At 32.6% G+C, this 18,173-nt stretch overlaps 2 protein-coding genes across 2 annotated transcripts; one reads left to right on the top strand and one right to left on the bottom strand.

Annotated features, from left to right (window-relative positions):
- The first annotated feature begins 4,717 nt into the window (after nucleotides 1–4,717).
- On the top strand, nucleotides 4,718–6,673 carry LOC115713831 (small nuclear ribonucleoprotein SmD3b). The gene is made up of 5 exons (XM_030642318.2): nucleotides 4,718–5,036; nucleotides 5,733–5,785; nucleotides 5,913–5,979; nucleotides 6,063–6,119; nucleotides 6,313–6,673. Exons 1-5 carry the CDS (start codon nucleotides 4,878–4,880, stop codon nucleotides 6,370–6,372), a joined length of 396 nt encoding a protein of 131 aa, XP_030498178.1. The 5' UTR covers nucleotides 4,718–4,877; the 3' UTR covers nucleotides 6,373–6,673.
- A 5,339-nt stretch (nucleotides 6,674–12,012) lies between these two features.
- Nucleotides 12,013–16,735, bottom strand: LOC115713817 (BTB/POZ domain-containing protein At2g30600). The gene is made up of 13 exons (XM_030642309.2): nucleotides 16,608–16,735; nucleotides 15,184–16,174; nucleotides 14,775–15,104; nucleotides 14,442–14,672; nucleotides 13,937–14,098; nucleotides 13,649–13,861; nucleotides 13,511–13,558; nucleotides 13,373–13,431; nucleotides 13,155–13,287; nucleotides 12,988–13,062; nucleotides 12,810–12,890; nucleotides 12,667–12,735; nucleotides 12,013–12,411 (listed from the first exon to the last, which is right to left on the bottom strand). Exons 2-13 carry the CDS (start codon nucleotides 16,000–16,002, stop codon nucleotides 12,193–12,195), a joined length of 2,439 nt encoding a protein of 812 aa, XP_030498169.2. The 5' UTR covers nucleotides 16,003–16,174; nucleotides 16,608–16,735; the 3' UTR covers nucleotides 12,013–12,192.
- Nucleotides 16,736–18,173: the final 1,438 nt, after the last annotated feature.

Genomic DNA, 18,173 nt, shown 5'->3' with positions numbered 1-18,173 from the left:
CATTAAGAGGAGGTGATGGAGAGTCGGAGGATGAAATCAATTCTTTGTTCGGAGGTGGTGGTGATGGTGAATTGTTGAGAGGAGGTGATGGAGAGTTGGAGGATGAAATTGATTCTTCGTTCGGAGGTAGTGGTGATGGAGAATCGTTCATCGGAGGTGGTGATGATGAAGAATCGTTCATTGAAGGTAGTGGTGATGGAGAATCGATCATCATAGGTGGTGGTGATGAAGAATCGTTCATCAAAGGTAGTGGTGATGGAGAATCGATCATCGGATGTGGAGGTGAAGGTGGTGGTGATGGGGAATCGATCATCGGAGGTGGAGGTGGAGGTGGAGGTGGTGATGGAGAATCGTGTGGTCCGAGTCTGAAAAAATTGTGTTTGAAAACAGCGGAGGCAAAAACGATGATAATGGCTATAATTCTTCTTTCCATTTTGAATAATATAATTCTCGTTTTGAAACATGGTGTATATATAGGCGAGATCGAGAGGGAGGGAAAAGAATAAAATGCAAATACAGTGAAGTGAATCGTGAGGAGGACTGAGCGAAAATGGTTAGACCGCTTTCCTTTCAGTCTTGGTTTATTTTTTAAAAATATTGCTTTTTATTATTATTTATGTCCTTAGTACTTTCTTTTTTTAAAAAAATAAATAAATAAATTAATATATATATATATATATATATATATATAAATGTGTAACTATAAACAGTATAATTTCTCAAACATATATATATTAGAAAAGTAATATATCATATTTTAAAATACCCTACAAATATAATTTTTTTTCTTACATATATTATAATTTTTTATTACATTCGATAATTATAAAAAACACTTTTCTATTTTCACAGGAATACTAGATAAAACTTATAATATAACCCGATTATTAATTTAAATTAATAGATTTTATTATTATACACTAGACATATACACTAGAATCTAGATACACAACACTACTAATACTAATGTTATCTATATGTATATAGAATAATTTCATGGCAGTGACTATCTTTTCGTTCCTATAATATACTTACACTTTTTTAATCATTGGTTATTATGACTTTTAAAAGTCAAAATTATGTAAGATGTATTTGTTTGTAGGTTATTAATTTTTTTTTTTAAAAAAAAAAATCTCACACCCAATTGAAAAGGTGAGAATTAAAATATTTTTTAATAAGACACTAGTCTACTACCCTATAAAATGCCTTGAAATCATAAAAGTGCATTTTCATTTGGCCAAATGTTTGCCAAAAAAAATATCTATTAAATAAATGCCAAAAAAATCTAAAATAAAAATAGTACAATAAGAAAGTTAACTTTTTTTTTTTCATAAAATGAATTTCTTTTTTCTTGAAATTGTGCTATTACTATATTATATATAAAAAGATTGTACTATTATATATGTTAAATGTATTTTATAAAATTATAAAAATAAAATGTAAGTAGATAAGGAAAAAAGAATTGGAGTATGATTATTTTTTGTAGAGCATAAAAAAATAAACTAATAACAGATTAAACAGATTAGAATTAGTAATGGGGTTTTTTAATTATTGTGTCTAAAATTAATCTTATTTACAAAAATATTTTGATATGTTATTTATGGTTGCTTAATTGAATTGATATATATGATATGTTCTCAGATTTATGGTTAGTTAATTAAGTTTTGCATATCGAATAAAGTATTCCTCCAAATTAAATAAAGTCTCATACTTATGCATCTGCATAATTATCAATAATTTAAGATAATTATGTTATAATCACTTTTTCAACTACTTAATTTTGTAATATGTACCAATATTAATTGATTTTTATTTATGATCCCAAATAATTAAACATGACGCATACTCATCATTTACCAAATGGAAGATCATTACCTTATAGATGATGTTAGCGCATTACATCCAATAAGCACAGATGTTTCCGCTTACAACAAAATGGAGAACCGAGCTCTACGACACTTGCAAAGATACTATAGCTTTGCACACAAGTATGCGGTGTGAAATATTATTGCAATCAAATCATCAAGGATGACAAAATTTATAGATCATGGAGGGATTGAAGCAATTATGATGTTAGATCACGGAGTGTGCAAAATACAAAATCGAACTGAAACATGTATTTTACAAAGCTTTTGGTTGTTACAAACTACTAGTACCTGCTATAAAGATGTGTATAGCAAGTTGTTAGTTAAAATTAGTTGAAGGTAGGTATTCCTGTTGTACCTTCTTTATAATGAGAGTCATATATTACTCTTATTCTACATGGAGAACCGATTACAATGTAAGGAAAGTATACACATAACTTACCACCTACAACTAATTCTAACTAACGCTCACTATATTCGTGCTTAAGAACAGTTACTAGGTAGTAACAACTCAGAACACTAACAACATGAACTCCTCTAATAATGTTAATACAACTCGATATTGAAAAGTATGCATATTTGTTTACGTGTAAAAATAGTTTTAAAGTTCAATCTCAATCCAAATACCACATGTAACATTATTTACAATGCATGATTGGCTACAATATGTGTTACTTGATTAGCATCCCTACAAATAAAATTTAAACCAATTACACAATTATGTGTAATATTCATTTATTTTAATATGAATTAAAAAATATTTATTAATTTATTTTTGAGTAATTTGTGGCGTAAATACTTAAGTGTAACTCTTTATTGTATATAAATACGTAAATTTAATTTTTTACGGTAATAATACTTAAGTTATATTTTTAGAACTTTTCTAGTTACTTGGCCATTAAGTGTCAAGTTATTATACACGTGTTATTTTTTTATTTGTATATTTAAATTAATTTTTAATTAAAAAATAAAATTTAATGATCTAGATTAATTAAGGTCTGTCATGTGGCCATTAACTTAACACTTAATGGCCACGCACCTAGGGAAGTTTCATAATTTTAGCTTAGGTATTATTACTGTTAAAAATTAAACTTAAATATTTATCTACAATCGAAAGTTAAACTTAGATATTTATACTGCAAATTACTCATTTATTTTAATATGAGTTACTTGATTATATAGTTATTTAAATATACGTTGATGTATACATATTAATTTATTTTTTATTATGAATTATTGTACTTATTAGATTTTTTTTATGAACCAGAAAGTTGTATTGCTAAAAAATTATTTTTATTATAAAGAAAATAAATCTAAGAAAGACATAAAATATAATTTTTAGAAAATAAATTTTAAAAAGGGTCCTCAATAAGCTTATTAAAATAAATATTTTTTGAAAGCAACATACTAAAAAAAATATATTTAGAAGAATATTAAAAATAATAAGAAATTGCTAATTAAGTGTACTAAAAAGTAAAATAAAATAACTATTAAATTTACTTTTTTTAAAAAAAAAAATAAGAAAAGAAGAAGACAATAGTGTAAAGACAAAAAATGTGTAAAAATATTATAAGCTAGGTTCCACTATTACTATCATATTTCCTCAACTTTATTACCATTAGATCAACAATCAAAGGCTAAAAAAATATCCCTACCATAGGAACAAAACCAAGGTCTCTACCATATGTATTTCCAAAATATATATATAAAAATTCATTTTAAGTAATTTACAACAATAATACCTAAATATATCTCTTAGTTACACTTCAATACTTATGTAAAAAGTTTCCCGGTGACAATACATTTTTACTATACTTTTGGAACTTTTGTAAGTATTTAATAATTAAGTGTCAGATCAATAGTTACACGAAAATATCTTGTTGGTCTAAATCACTTATTAATTGTGTTTTATTTAAAATTTTATTTAAACATTTACAAATTAAATTAAAATGGTTTAAAAAGTAATATATATTTTTTTTAAAAAGGTGTACTTTAATTACCTAATATTATAAATCATTAATTAAATCATTAAAACTTGATTAGTAATTAAAATTTTAAAAAAAAAAAAATCACTCAACTATTTTTTTGAATAAATATTATGTATAAATGTATTGATCAAGTTTTCATTAACTTAATAAATATAAAAAAGTTTTTGTTTTTCGATCAGTACGGTAGTTTCTTAAGCTGGGAAGATGTATTCTTATTTGCTCGAGGAGAACTAAAGTATAGCAGAGTCAATGATTGTTCTCGGATCAGAATCTTTTTTGTATTCTTAGTAATTTTATTTTTATGTTGTTAACCATTTTTTGCATGTCCCTGGCTTTATTTTGCTTCAATTTTGTAGAGAATTCCCAGACACTACAGATGGACCTCCTAAACTACGTACTCGAAACTATTGAGATAAGGTCTCAAGAGGTCCGAGCCCAGGTGACAGCTGCCGACTGTCGTTAAGAGCAAGGGCAAGTCTAACTCCAGAGGGTCCTCAAGCCTAGGGCCCAATACTTAGTGCCTCCGGTTGGGGCTAAAGGGGCAGTTCTGGCTGTCCTGGCAAAGGGGGCTCCCCCTGTGGTTGAGGGCATCCGATTGTCTCGACTTATGTATACGTGGACAGTCTACTGTGACACTTAATTGAGGCTTTTAGAAGAAAGTGTAAAGAGCAAAGCAGAATGTAAATTTAGTAGATTTTACCATCAAAAAATCGGTTTATGTGATTAAGTATTAATATAAAGTTGAGTTAGTTTGAAAATTATTAATCTCTAGCAAAAAGGAATAAAAAAAATATTAATGTCGTTGAAAGCAAGAAACGACACTCCGTTCTTTAAACTAACATCATAGCCGAAATGACGAGAAACACCCTATGTGCAGAAGCCGCCTATATGTTGGTGAAAATGAAAATAGTTTTGGATCCACAGAGCAAAGCTGAAGCTGCAAACTACTGCAAGGTTTTAGGTTAAAAGGGTTTATTAGGGTTTTTTTAACAGAGAGAGGAAGGAAAGCAGTGAAGTAGAAGCCATGAGCAGGAGTTTGGGAATACCAGTGAAGCTTCTCCACGAAGCCGCAGGGCACGTTGTAACGGTGGAGCTCAAGAGTGGTGAGCTCTACAGAGGAAGCATGATCGAGTGCGAGGATAACTGGAACTGTCAGCTCGAGAACATCACCTTCACTGCTAAGGTAATAAGTTTTGTTATTGGCTTTTCCTTGCTCATTTTCAATTTTTAATGTCTTTTTGAGCCTTACTCCTGCCTTTTTTCGCAAGAATTCACAATGTTTTTCTGGATTTGGTGGTATTAATTTTTGAAATTGGTGAAAGTTTATGAAAAACCTAGAACAGGACTTTAATAAACCCTAGTTTCTGTACTTTCCATGAAATAAGCAAGATATGGGGATTATAAGCTAAAATTGTTGAATATTGGACTTTGAGCTGTTCATAGATGAAATTCAATTGGTTGGGTTTAGGTTGTTTCCTTGATCCGGGGACAGTAGTGTGTACTTTTATAGCTCTTAAGCAGCATCATTATAGTATTGAATCATTGCTTATTTTGTTTATTTCTCAGAACTTTACAAGTGTGTTACAGGTTGTTTTAGACAGGAAAATGAAATTTTGCCTACAATTGTCGTATAAAGGCAATTTCTTTTAAATTTGTGTAAAGAAAATTGCCCTGGCAGTTGCTCAAACTGTAATATATTTACTCAAGTAATTGGAAGTTGAGAGGACTAGTAGAGAACTCATTTAAGCGTATAGGTGGTTGGATTGTTTGAAGCATTCCTTCCATTTGGATTAAGTATTTTAATCATTAAGAAAGATAGAGCACTTCTAACCCTGTACTTTTTCCCTAACATTGCTTGGTTTTGTTTACTCATTCTCAGGATGGGAAAGTCTCTCAGCTTGAACATGTATTCATACGAGGCAGCAAAGTTAGGTATATATAAGTTACTATTTGTCCAACATCAATATCAATTAATGCATGTGCACCCTATTTGTGCCAATGTCATCAAAAAAAATGTGCAGCTTTTTACCTTTATCAATTTGATACGAATCTTTTGCAGGTTTATGGTGATACCAGATATGCTAAAGAATGCTCCAATGTTCAAACGTCTAGATGCCAGAATCAAGGTATCAATTTCATGGATTTTCTTTAAATGATTATGTTGTTAATTTCTGCCTGTTCTGACTAATGTTCTCCGATCCATTTGAAGGGTAAGGGCGCATCACTTGGAGTTGGAAGGGGTAGAGCTGTTGCAATGCGGGCTAAAGTAAGTTTTCCCAATTCCAATATCTTAAGAGTGCCCCAATTTCTATACCCAAACAGCAGAAAAATATGAAATTTAAAAGTATTTGAGTGTAAGATTGACACCTACCATGGATTGCTGATTTTAGTTTATAATCTGTCTTGTTAAACTTACATATGTAACCTGAATATGGTGTATATTTTCCATTATTGTTCAGGCTCAAGCTGCAGGGCGTGGAGCACCTGGTAGAGGCGCTGTACCTCCTGTACGGAGGTAATAATCCTCGCCAGAGTATGCATGCCTTAACGATATGTAAGTCCATTGGTACCCGTTGCATGTTACCATCAGAATTTGGTGTAAAAGTTTAGTGTTAGTTTGCTTGGGAAGAAGGAAGGAAAGTAGTAGTACTATAAATCTAATCAATCGGAATCGTGACAGGCTGCTCTCTGTTTGTATGCATGTTTTGGATGGTAAATCTTTTTGACTGTTAAAAATGTATCTGGCTTTTCAGAATTCTTATAGAGCCTTTATTTAATTCACTATGCCTATATATTACGTACTGGTTCGTTCGTGCCTAATATTTTGTCGCAAGCTCGTTAATATTAGAGAAATGCTAAAAATATTAACTTCTTATGTGTCAATATTACTATTGATCCAATTAAGTATCGAGTCTCATATAATTTAGTGTAATAACTTTTAGTGAGTATCGTTAGCCAATTGCAAGTCGACATATTTAGAGGTATTAGACACTACTAGAGTTTAATAACAATGCCCTTAATATTACTCAAAAGCATAAATAATATTGTACTAATGATTGTGACACAATTAAATTAGGCATTTAATGATGTGTAATTATTCTCACATACTATTAAAAGTTAAGTGATCCTGATTTAAAATTGTATATGGTTTTATAAATTTTGTTAAGGTATATATTGTCAACAATAATTAGTATTTTTGTTATTGAATTTTTTACACTATCAATTTGTGTCCTCTATAGTATACGACTCGTTAATAATATTTTTGAAATATAACCTTTATAGTAACGTGGTCTTTTTATCATATTTTATTCAATTTTATCTAAAAATGAGTAATGTGGTGTATGTTAGTTAATAAGTGAATGTAAATTAAATATCTTTTATTTTTTTTACTTTAATTGTTAAAAAACTAAAACTAAAACTATAAATTATATAAAAAAGAAAGTCTTATTTTATTATTCATTAATGTAAAAAGAGTGAAGGGTATTTAATTTGTATTTATTTATCAACTACTATTTATTATTTTACGATAAAATTGAATAAAATTTGATGGGAGGACTACACTACTGTATAAAGTTATATTTTGAAAAGTATTATTAACAAGTCGTATACTATAAGGGATAGAACATTGATAGTGTAAAAAGTTCAATGGCATAATGCTAATTATTCAATTGTTAAAATTGAATGTTGTGTATAAAAATTGTGCAATTCGTATAAAAGTTGTGCAATTTGAATACATTAGGAATAATTGCGGCATAAGTTTCCAGAAAGTCCAGTTTGATGTAGATAAGTTCTAACTTCAAAATTTGACGGTAGTAGTCCCCAAGGTCATAATTTTTATTAGTCTGTTACTACCTAAGTTAACTGTTTCGTTTGTGTATTTTAAAAATGTCACGTGTTGAAATATTATTGGTCTAAATCATAATTTTAATTACAAATAATTTAAAAAATAAAAATATTTTTTATTTTTCATTTTCTTTTCTGTTTTTTTTTTTTCGTTTTTTCTCCGACATTAGGCCTACATTGGGTTGCATCTTCAACATTTATCCTTTTTCAATAACAAAAATTCGTTGGGCCTTTATCGGGCTTGCATCGGACCAGGCCAAAAATTAATTGATTCCAACTCTAAATCTAACCCAAATTTAAAAATCACAGACCTTTAACCCTAAATTTAAATAAACATATCAATAATTTGATATATTTTAACTCTAAATCATGCAAAAAAAAAAAAAAAAATACTTACCTTTGACGACATTGCCAATGGAGAAGTCGTTGGATCTGTTGGTCGTTATAAAAATTAGTAAAAAAGTAAAAGAAATTCAATTTTAGGTACCTTATATAATTTCTTTTTCTAAATATCTAAATTTTAAATTGTCATACAAAAATATTAGAATAATAATTACTGCAACGTTGAAAATATAAAATAAATGCATCAATACACTCATTTTTTTTAGGAGAATTTAATTTAAATTTTTCTATATTTTATAAGTGTAGTACATTATAAACATATATATATATATATATATATATATATAAAATTACATTCTGTAAATATTTTAATTTTAAAAATAACTTCTTTTTAAAAAATTATAACCTCTTAATGAAAAAACATCTTTTATCCATGAAAGAGTTTTTCCTATAAGCCAAAAATAATATATAAAACAAAATATAAAAATACACATTTTATGAGTTTTTAAACTGTGTAAAAATATGGATTTTTTTTTTTTAAAAAATATATTCATGGAGAAAAATCAAGAAAAAAGTCAAAATATACGGGAAAAAAAATATAGTATACCTTAATTAAATATTGTGTTTGGCTCTGTTTGGCTTAGCTTCTATAAGTTCTTTTTTAGCTTTTAAAATTAAAAAATTCATTTTAAGTGTGTTCGGATAAAAACTAAAAAATTCTTTTGGAAGAAGCTAGGATTTGTAGCTTCTTTCAAAATGACTTTTGAGAAGCTATTTTTAAAAGTAAAATACTTTACATAATTCTTAATTTACTCACAAAAGATATTTTTTAATGATATTCAAACACTTTTGTGGTATAATTCCTTCAAATGAAAAGTCTCTAAAAACTATTCTTGCTATGGAAAGTTAGATGACATTTGAAAGGGAACGAGACAGTAGAAGACTATAGGAGTAGAGGCAAGAGTGGCTTGGTTCTTAAAATTGATTTTGAGAAAGCTTATGACCGAGTGGAATGGGACTTCTTAGATCTGGTCTTGTGTAAGAAGGGTTTTGGGGAAACATGGAGGAAATGGATTAAAGGGTGTATCTCCTCTACCTCATTCGCAGTCTTCGTCAATGGCACACCAAAAGGAAAGTTTGTTGGGTCTCGAGGACTCAGACAAGGTGATCCACTCTCTCCCTTTCTTTTTACCCTGGTGGCGGATGTGCTAGGGAGAATGTTGAATAAGGCAATTAGTTCAGGCAATCTTTTCTGGATTTCTGGTGGGCAAGGAGAGAGTCCATGTCAGCCATCTTCAATTCGCAGACAATGCATTATTTTTTGTGGATAACGAGCAGTCACTATACAAGTTGTTGCGGTTAGTAGAAGCATTCTGCGCTATATCTGGACTAAAAGTTAATATGACTAAAAGTCAACTATTGGGCATCTGTATGGATGAAAGTACCATTGCAAGACTCGCAGGCAGAATTGGTTGTGAAGTGGGAAGTTGGCCAATGCAATATTTAGGTCTGCCTTTGGGGGGCTCACCTAGAAAATGGAGCTTCTGGGAACCAGTTCTGAACAAGTGTGCCAAAAGACTAGATGGATAGAAATGTGCATTCTTATCTAAAGGGGGTAGGCTGACACTCATTCAGTCAGTTCTATCTTCTCTTCCCTTATACTTCCTATCACTATTTAAAGCACCTAAGTCAGTGATTAGAACAATGGAGAAAATGATGAGAGACTTCTTCTGGGAAGGCAGTGAATCTACAGGTGGGGACCATTTAGTGGCTTGGGAGGAGATCTGCAAGCCTCGAGATGAAGGAGGTCTGGGAATTGGGAGATTAGAGTTAAGAAACAAAAGTTTGCTTATGAAGTGGTTGTGGAGATTTCCTTTAGAGCAAAATTCGCTGTGGCACAGGGTGGTGGTAAGTAGATACGGTAGGGCTGATAATTTCTGGGATTCCAAGAATGGAAGTCGTTTGTCTCCCAAAGGCCCGTGGAGGGACATCTTAGATCTGTATGAGGAGTACTTGGGTTGGTACATTTCAAAATTGGAAGAGGGGATAGGATCTGATTTTGGGAAGACATCTGGCTTAACGATTCTCCCTTGATTAGTGAATTCCCTGACTTAGCAGTAATATCAAAGGGAAGGAATGCTCCTATAAAAGAAATGATAGTGAATGGAGAGTCACCAGGTGGATGGGTGGAGAACTGGAATTTCTAGTTTAGAAGGAACTTAATGGATAGAGAGATGTCAAGCCTTATATCATTAATGCAAAAGGTGGAACATGTAAGAGTGTTGAGTATTTCGGATGATAGTCGAATTTGGAAACCGGACCCATCGAGAGTATTTTCTTGTAAATCAGCCTTCTCTTGGTTGACATCAAACCCATCAACTGAGGACCTGGCTTGGACAAAGACTCTATGGAAAAGTTGTGTGCCATCAAAAGTTAAAGTATTTGGGTGGCTAGTCGCCTTAGACAAAGTGAGTGTCCATGACAAGGTGCAAAAAAGGAAGCCTTTCCTGTATATATCCCCTAGCTGGTGTGTTTGTTGTAAAGGCAGTGGAGAAGATGTGGAACATTTGTTTCTGGATTGCAATTTTATTCGGTGCTTATGGAGACATGTGTTAGAGGAGTTTGAATTGGCGTGGGTTATGCCAAGGTCCGTACCACAAATGATAGCTTCCAAGTTAATTGGCAGCAAACGCAGAACAAGCTTTGGAAAACTGTGACCTTAGCAACAATTTGGGCTGTGTGGTTTGAAAGAAATGCTAGAATTTTTGAAGGGGTTGCTAAATCAGAAGCGGATGTGTGGGAGACAGTTAAATTTTGGACAGCTACTTGGGTCTTTAAAACAAAACACTTTGAGAATTTGTCCTTTTTAGACTTAAGCAGAGAATGGAAAACAATTTTATAAGTTGTCGAGAATGTTCCTGTCCTAGGACTTTTGTTTGATGTTAATTGTAATCATGGTTTTCCTCTGCCATAAGTGAGGCTCATTAATAAATAACGGGAAGATCCCTCGATATGTGGGTCTATTCCCTTTTCAAAAAAAGAAAGGGAGTTCGTGGAAGTCTAAATTGTCTATCCAGAAGAAGTCTCGTGGAGTGATAAATGTCATCTAGAACAGATGCCTATCATGTCCACTTAGGAGGAGTCTTCAGGAAAGCTAACCTCCCTTCGAAAAGGAGTTTTGAATGGTCAGTTGTTCCCCCTTGAAAGGGAGTCCCTAATAGTCGACTCCAGTTGTTGCCTTTCCTATTCGGGAAGTTCCTTCAACGCACGCTTTGGTCTGTCTTTTAGAAAGTGTACGTCTCACCCGAAAGCACTTCAACTTATGCTAACGTAGAGATACTATTACGAGGGGTTTGTAAAGTCGTCACTAACTTCACAACTTAACATCTGCAGCCACCAACTTTAGGATTTATGTCCTAAACCTATAAATACCACCAACACTTAGCATTTCAAAAAAGAATAAGTTCATATGAGTTTCGAGAGGTGATCTTGATAGAAAAAGATTGAGAGGTAGAGAGAGAGAGGTACAAAGAAAAGAGAGAGATTGAGTTTGAGTTTTGTATAAAGAATTTTCTGTAAATGAAGAAGATTCTTGAATAAGAGTGTGAGAGATAAACACTTTGTGAGAATCTTACAGAGAATCGATCTCAACTGTATTGTATTCTGTTCTTGCTCAATCAATAAAGAAGATTTAGTAGTATTTCAAAACTCGAGTAAAGCCATAAATCACATCGATCTATATGACTTGAACCAATATATATCTTGGTGCTGTTTTGTTGCTTTATTTGTTTTTGGTTTCAATTACTCCATTCATTCCTATTTTATCTCCGATTAGTGTTTGTGGATGGTTAAATCTTGTCATTGTTAATTATTTGCTGTTTAAGTTTGAGTTAATTTAATTCTACACTAAATTTGTAATTTTCCCACAACTTTAAAAAATATTTTTCATTAAATTTATTTTTATACAATAATTATTTAAACGCTAAAAATAAGTCAAATTTTTATTTATTTTATACTTCTAGCTATAAGCAAGAGTAAAAGTTTAACTAAGTAAACATTGTAAAGTAAGAAAGAAAAAAAGTGTTCTAAAAACTAGTCTAGATGAAGGTGTAGATTACATGATATTGCAAAGAAAATATGTGTTTAAGTAGTTACTAATGGAAAAAGCCATAGAGCTCCAAAAAGCAAATGCAAATGTTGAAGGGGTTGGATACATCAGTAGTAGGACCCGTTAGAACAACCCTAAAGAACCTAAATGGTCGCAGAGCATTTGGTCCTATTATGGGCCACGATGCAAACTGCCCTGGTTTGCATACTGTTTGATCATTTTCATGCACTCTCAAATTTGTCCATGTTTTCCCATCCAAAGATCCCTGCAAGTAACAAAAAAAAAAAAACAAAAACTCATGTTCGGCCGGTCCTAAAGTATATAGGGCCTAAAGCAAAATGAAAATGATAGTTCTAGTGCTTTAGTGTAATGGTAAAGCTTTTAAAAACTCTTAAGAGTTCCAACGTTCAATCCTTCATAGTTACACGTCAAATACCCTCAGTGCCGGCCCTGTTCATGTTCATTACTTAAGTTTCTCCACCACAGGAATATAATATTGAGAATAAATAGCCATTTTCACCTGTAGATTCCAATATCTGTTGTAAGCCCTGGATCCATCCTGCCTTAAGGTGTAGTAGTTGCACATAAGCTGTACCAATTAGACCGATCAGAAAGTTGGTGTAGAGTAATCTTAGCATGAGAAATAAAAACACGAAAACAAACCTGATGGTTGGGGCCGATGTCAACCATCCACCACGCGCTACTATGTCCATCTTCTATCCTTGGTCCAGCAAAAGATGTTCCCTGCAGTGAATGTAACTTTGTGTTTTTCGTTAGCTGTTTAACGATGGATGCTCACATTGTTCAGTAAGTTGTAACGAACGAATTCTGGATTTTATACCTGGTAAGTTCTAGACGCCAAAACTTTGGAGTCGGTGAATCTTGAAGGGGGGCTGCTAGCTGTAATTGTGATTGTCTGAATGAAGCAAACAATTTAAAAAGGATTAGGAACCATAATAAAATGATCTCTTGGTCTGAAAAGACAAGAAGTTATTGACAATGCATTACTTTCGCGAGAACAGGATTAACCCACTGATGTTGCCCGTATGATGTGCCCGCGAAGTAAAGAACTCCATTACTATCTCCATCACACAAGTACTGAAGCTCCTTATAACTAGATCTTCTTAGTTGAAATCTAACACTACAAAAATAAGTAAGTTCATGTTAGAGAAAATGCCACTCTAAAATGTCATATAATAATTCTGTTACAACTCCATGGAACTTACTTTTGATCAAATTCAGGCTCACACAATCCATGTTCAACATAGCTGATGGCCTCTTTCACCTACATAATCAATAGAATTTTCATGAATTGAACAGATTCAAAAAGATTGTCCTTATAAAGAGAAAAGGTTTCAACTCACAAGAAAATCGAAACTAGGAATGTGCCTGCTGATGTTGCTCTTCTCCAACTGCATGATGATACAATGAAAGTCAACTGAGGAGCATGCCTCTAAGTTCTAACAAGCTCATAAATTGTTGTGTATCAAAGCTTTACTTACCTTCTTGAGCAGGACAAGAGGCATGATTGGAAATCGCACAGAAGATAAGAAATTGAAAACCGACTCTAGTCTGTCCCCAAAGAGAAGTTCAGGCGTCGAATATATCATCAGCTCATCCACCACCTCCCATCCATATGCGTTCTTCGCTTTCATACCCCACATTAAGATTGCATCAAGAACTTTTTCTTCAGATGTTACAGTCAAATCTGGATGCTGCAAGTGCAAGACCATAACTTTTTCTTCAGATGTTACAGTCAAATCTAATGTGATCTGTTATAGTGGACATACCCGTATGATATTGCTAAAATTCGCCTCTTCTAAGAAGATGAAGTCAATGCTCGCGGTTGTACAATAGTCGAAATGCATGGAAAAGTTCCTCTCGCAAGTTTCTTCGATGAGTTTACACGACGGAATTGATGAAACCGCCTGGAGTATTGGACATACTGTGTCCTGCAACAAAGTTCAAAGGTTAGCCTTATATGTACCAAGTCTCAATTACTTTGCCAAAACTGTTCTTCTTCCACGTCCATAAAAGTTGTGCATAATACAAAAATTTCCAGTAGTGTATGATCTTCTTCCACTAGGAGAACTCCATTCATTCCTGCATTTAATATGTAACACGAGACGTATCAATATTTCATAGTTCGTTATTTCAAAATGGTTCTTCTTTTTGTTTTTCAAAAGTCACCAAACCGCAGGTCACTTCTCCCTTCTTTAAATTCTAGTCAAACAAACCAGCTTACTCAGTATGATCACAAGCTAAAATTGGATTGGATTGGCATGGCAAAACTACCTCCGAAAGACATTCTAAAAGTATTTTGCAGCATTCTTGATGGAGGAGAGTGACTCCAAATTGATCAGACAATAATAGCATTTGTAGTAACATGGCACCAGATTCCATGGTGTTTTCCAAATTAACTTCCCCGCTATACATAAAATCGAGCATACCCTCGAACGCTTCGGGGGATACATCTCTTAGAACAACTCTTGAGGAATTGGTTTCACTCATTCCATTTGTGAACATCTGCCAGTTTACAGAAACAACATCATCAATTGCATCAGTCAGTCCATGAAAGTAACAATGTAACAACATAATTAGCATAAGGGATCATGATGAAATGACCACCTTTGCAAATGGAACACTCCATAAACTTAGAATAATTTTATGTGGCTGGGAAACAAGGCCACCTCCTTCAATATATATGTCTACATCACTGTACTCGCCACTTGAATACAGCTGTTTAAGCCTCTTCTTATCAACAGCAAGTCCAAAAGGGAAGGCTCTGTAGCAATGTGGTGAAGTGTTTGGATATGATAATTCAACTCTCTTGCCCGAATCAAATAACTTGTCATTGATTTTAAACTGTTGTATGATCTCTTCACATTGCTTTACCAATGTCATTACTTCAAATTCCAGGCTTAGAATCATCAGTGAAGCAAGTTGGGACTCTAGAATCTACACCAAGCACACACTAGTATTAGAACTTTGAAAAAGTTTGAACTTTTATAGTATTTTGTCAAAGAAAAATGTGTACCTGGGTTCTGCCTTTGTAGATGTATTCAAGGAGAGAGTGCAGAACAGGATAGGTTACCCCTTTAAGGACTATCACCCCATCAGGTGAAGTTAAAGGAAAATGACCAGAAGATGACAAGATAACCTTGTGAGCAGGAACATGCCTTTCCTCCATACCAACAATAAATGAGACATCAGACAAGTCCCAACTCTCCAAAAAGTTTTGAAGGCCCCATTTATCATAAGCTGAGAGTTCATCTTCCAACTCTTCTTGGCCACACTCCTCATGTATATAGTCACCACCATAACCCACATCCACATGTTTCCACAAAGATAAATGGTTTTGGTGCATTAATGGTAATACAATGACATTTCTATAACCAACATGTTTATCCCAACTACTAAGCCCCACATAACGAACACTACAATTGGGGTTAGTGTCTAACCATTGAAACACAATATTCTGAAAAGGGTACCTACCTTTACCAATACTAATCAACCCATCATAAATACTAATCCAATAACTCTGAAAAGCAGAAGAACATAACCCAACTCCCTCCACATCAACAACAGATTTCCCATCCACCTCAATCTTCAACCTCCTATTCCTATGACTACCCAATATAACAGTATAATGAGGACTGTTATCTCTTTTGTAATGATAGTGTTGACTTCCCACATTCTCCCGGAACACCAGTGTGACATCATTCCGAGCAAAAGCTTCAAAAGCCACACAACCACGACCAGCTTCCCTGAATTTCAAGTCCTTTGGCCAAGCACACTCAAAGGGTGGCACTGTTAGAAACTCACCCTCTTTCTTTTCTTCCATCATCATCATCATCTCTCTCTCTCTCTCTCTCTCTCTCTCTCTCTCTCTCTCTCTCTCTCTCTCTCTCTCTCTCTCTCTTCCTTGCTTCTAGGTACAACAAGCCTATGTTGAACTGAAGTTGTCGCTCTTTTAAAAATTAACTCAAGTAGTGAAAGAGACCCCAAAAAAATATCGAGCAAGACCCCTTTAAACAAAACAAAAAAACATGTTCAATAATGAAACAACTAGCTCTTTGAATCGTGCAAGTTGCACAAAACCATACAAAGACATATATATAAATAGTTTTGGGTTGAATAGAAATAAAATCATGAGTCATGCATGAGTCATCACCGATCAAACTTGTCTATCAAAGAGAGAATAACTTAGAAGAAGACAAGGTTTCACAACTCACAACTTGGCACGAAAATCTCTGAAACCACTAGAATCCATAAAAATCAAACCTGAAAATCACTATCAATCCTACACCACAAATCTTATCCGGTATAAAGACCAAAAGAAAAAGATCTCAATGAAACCTCATCTCTTGTCAACTTCATCTGACTCATTTCATATTAGGATGATGGCATCAAATTATTATTAAATACAAAAACCATTAAAAATGAAAATTCTCATGGTACCTGGGTAAACTTATTTGATGGGCCCTCTCAAGTTGTAGTATTGTTCATAAAAAACATGATATTTTTGCAAATTTGAAACTAATCTGATGGCAAAAGGGACAGACGAAGGAACCATATTTAATGTTTTGCATTAATTAGTTAACAATATCTTTTTGGACATAAATATTATTATTGTTAAGGAGAATCTTTTATCTTTCGTTTTAAATTATATTATTATAGGGATAAAACGGTCGGAAAGTGGCGGTGGCAGGTGTTGACGAACCACACGTGGCGGCGGAGTATGGATTCCTTGTAAGCTGTCCAATCTTTTGTCGGCCATTAAACGTGTCTGAAACCACAATTCCTTTAAACGACATTGTTATTCTTGTCGTAACTCCAAAGGGGATAAGTTTGTTTCTTTTTATTAATAATAACATCTCCAAATTACTCTTTTATTGATAACATATAAAGATAATATTTTTGTTTTTATATTTTTTAATTATAAAAAAAATAAAAACGTGTTTTGTAATTTTTATTTTTATTTTTATTATTGATTTTATTTAAGTTGGGTCGATGGCCTAATTCGGCTCTAAAGCCGAGGTCCAAGTTCCAGGTTTAGGTCCTCATTTGGGGTCCTAGTCCAGATTCAGGTCTAGGTTCGAGTCGGGTCCGGTTTAAGGGTTAGGGGTCCAATTTCAGTTTGGGGTTCAAAGTTTGGATTGAGGTCTAAGTCCGATTATGGGTCCGAGTCCAAATCGAGATCGTGTCCAAGTTGGGGGTTGGGTCTAGGGTTGGAGTCCGAATTCGGGTTTTGGTTCGGGTCGGGGCCTGGGTTCCAAGGTCTAGGATAGGGTTAAAGTCTAGGTTCAAAAGTCTATGATAGAGTCAGAGTTTAAAATATCGATTAAGAAAAAAAAAATCTGTTTAAAAAATGTTTGAAGATAATTTTTTTTTCTTTCAAAATTTTGATTTTCAATTAAAAAAAGTAAAAAAGTAAAAACAATTTATAAAACACAATTTTGAATTTTTTTTCACTTTTCTAATTTAAAAACTAAAAAAAACTAATATAAAAAGTATTACTAAACTTACACATAACTTATCTTGCAAAATGTTTGGTTTGGATTTTAGTGTGTCAAAAATTAATCCAAATTTGCCACAAACAAAAGTTATAAAAATCTAAATCACAATAAAACATTTTTGTATGACAATAAATGTAATATTTTTATATTATTTTTAATATTTTATTACTAAATTTAATTATTACATTAAATTATAAATATTTTATTTATTTTAAATAAAAATAATAAATTTTTAAAATAAAGATTACGTTATCTCAAAATTTACACTAATAACGTGGCCATAAAGTAGCAGAGATGTACCATGCGTACCAAAAATTTAATTAGATCGGGTAGGATGTAAATTTTAAAAATCTAATTGGATCAGATTGATTGTTAGATAAAACATCTGATCCAATTATCATCTTGTTGTCACCCCATTATATTTATATGTTTTTAAAATATATTTATTAATTTTATATATTTATTTAAAATATATTAATTTTAATATGCATCCCCACACATGAAATTA

Source organism: Cannabis sativa, chromosome X, assembly GCF_029168945.1.
Source record: "Cannabis sativa cultivar Pink pepper isolate KNU-18-1 chromosome X, ASM2916894v1, whole genome shotgun sequence".
In the NCBI taxonomy this organism is placed as follows: Eukaryota; Viridiplantae; Streptophyta; class Magnoliopsida; order Rosales; family Cannabaceae; genus Cannabis; species Cannabis sativa.
Note: the sequence above shows the minus strand (reverse complement) of the source record. Positions and strands in the feature narration are given on the sequence as shown.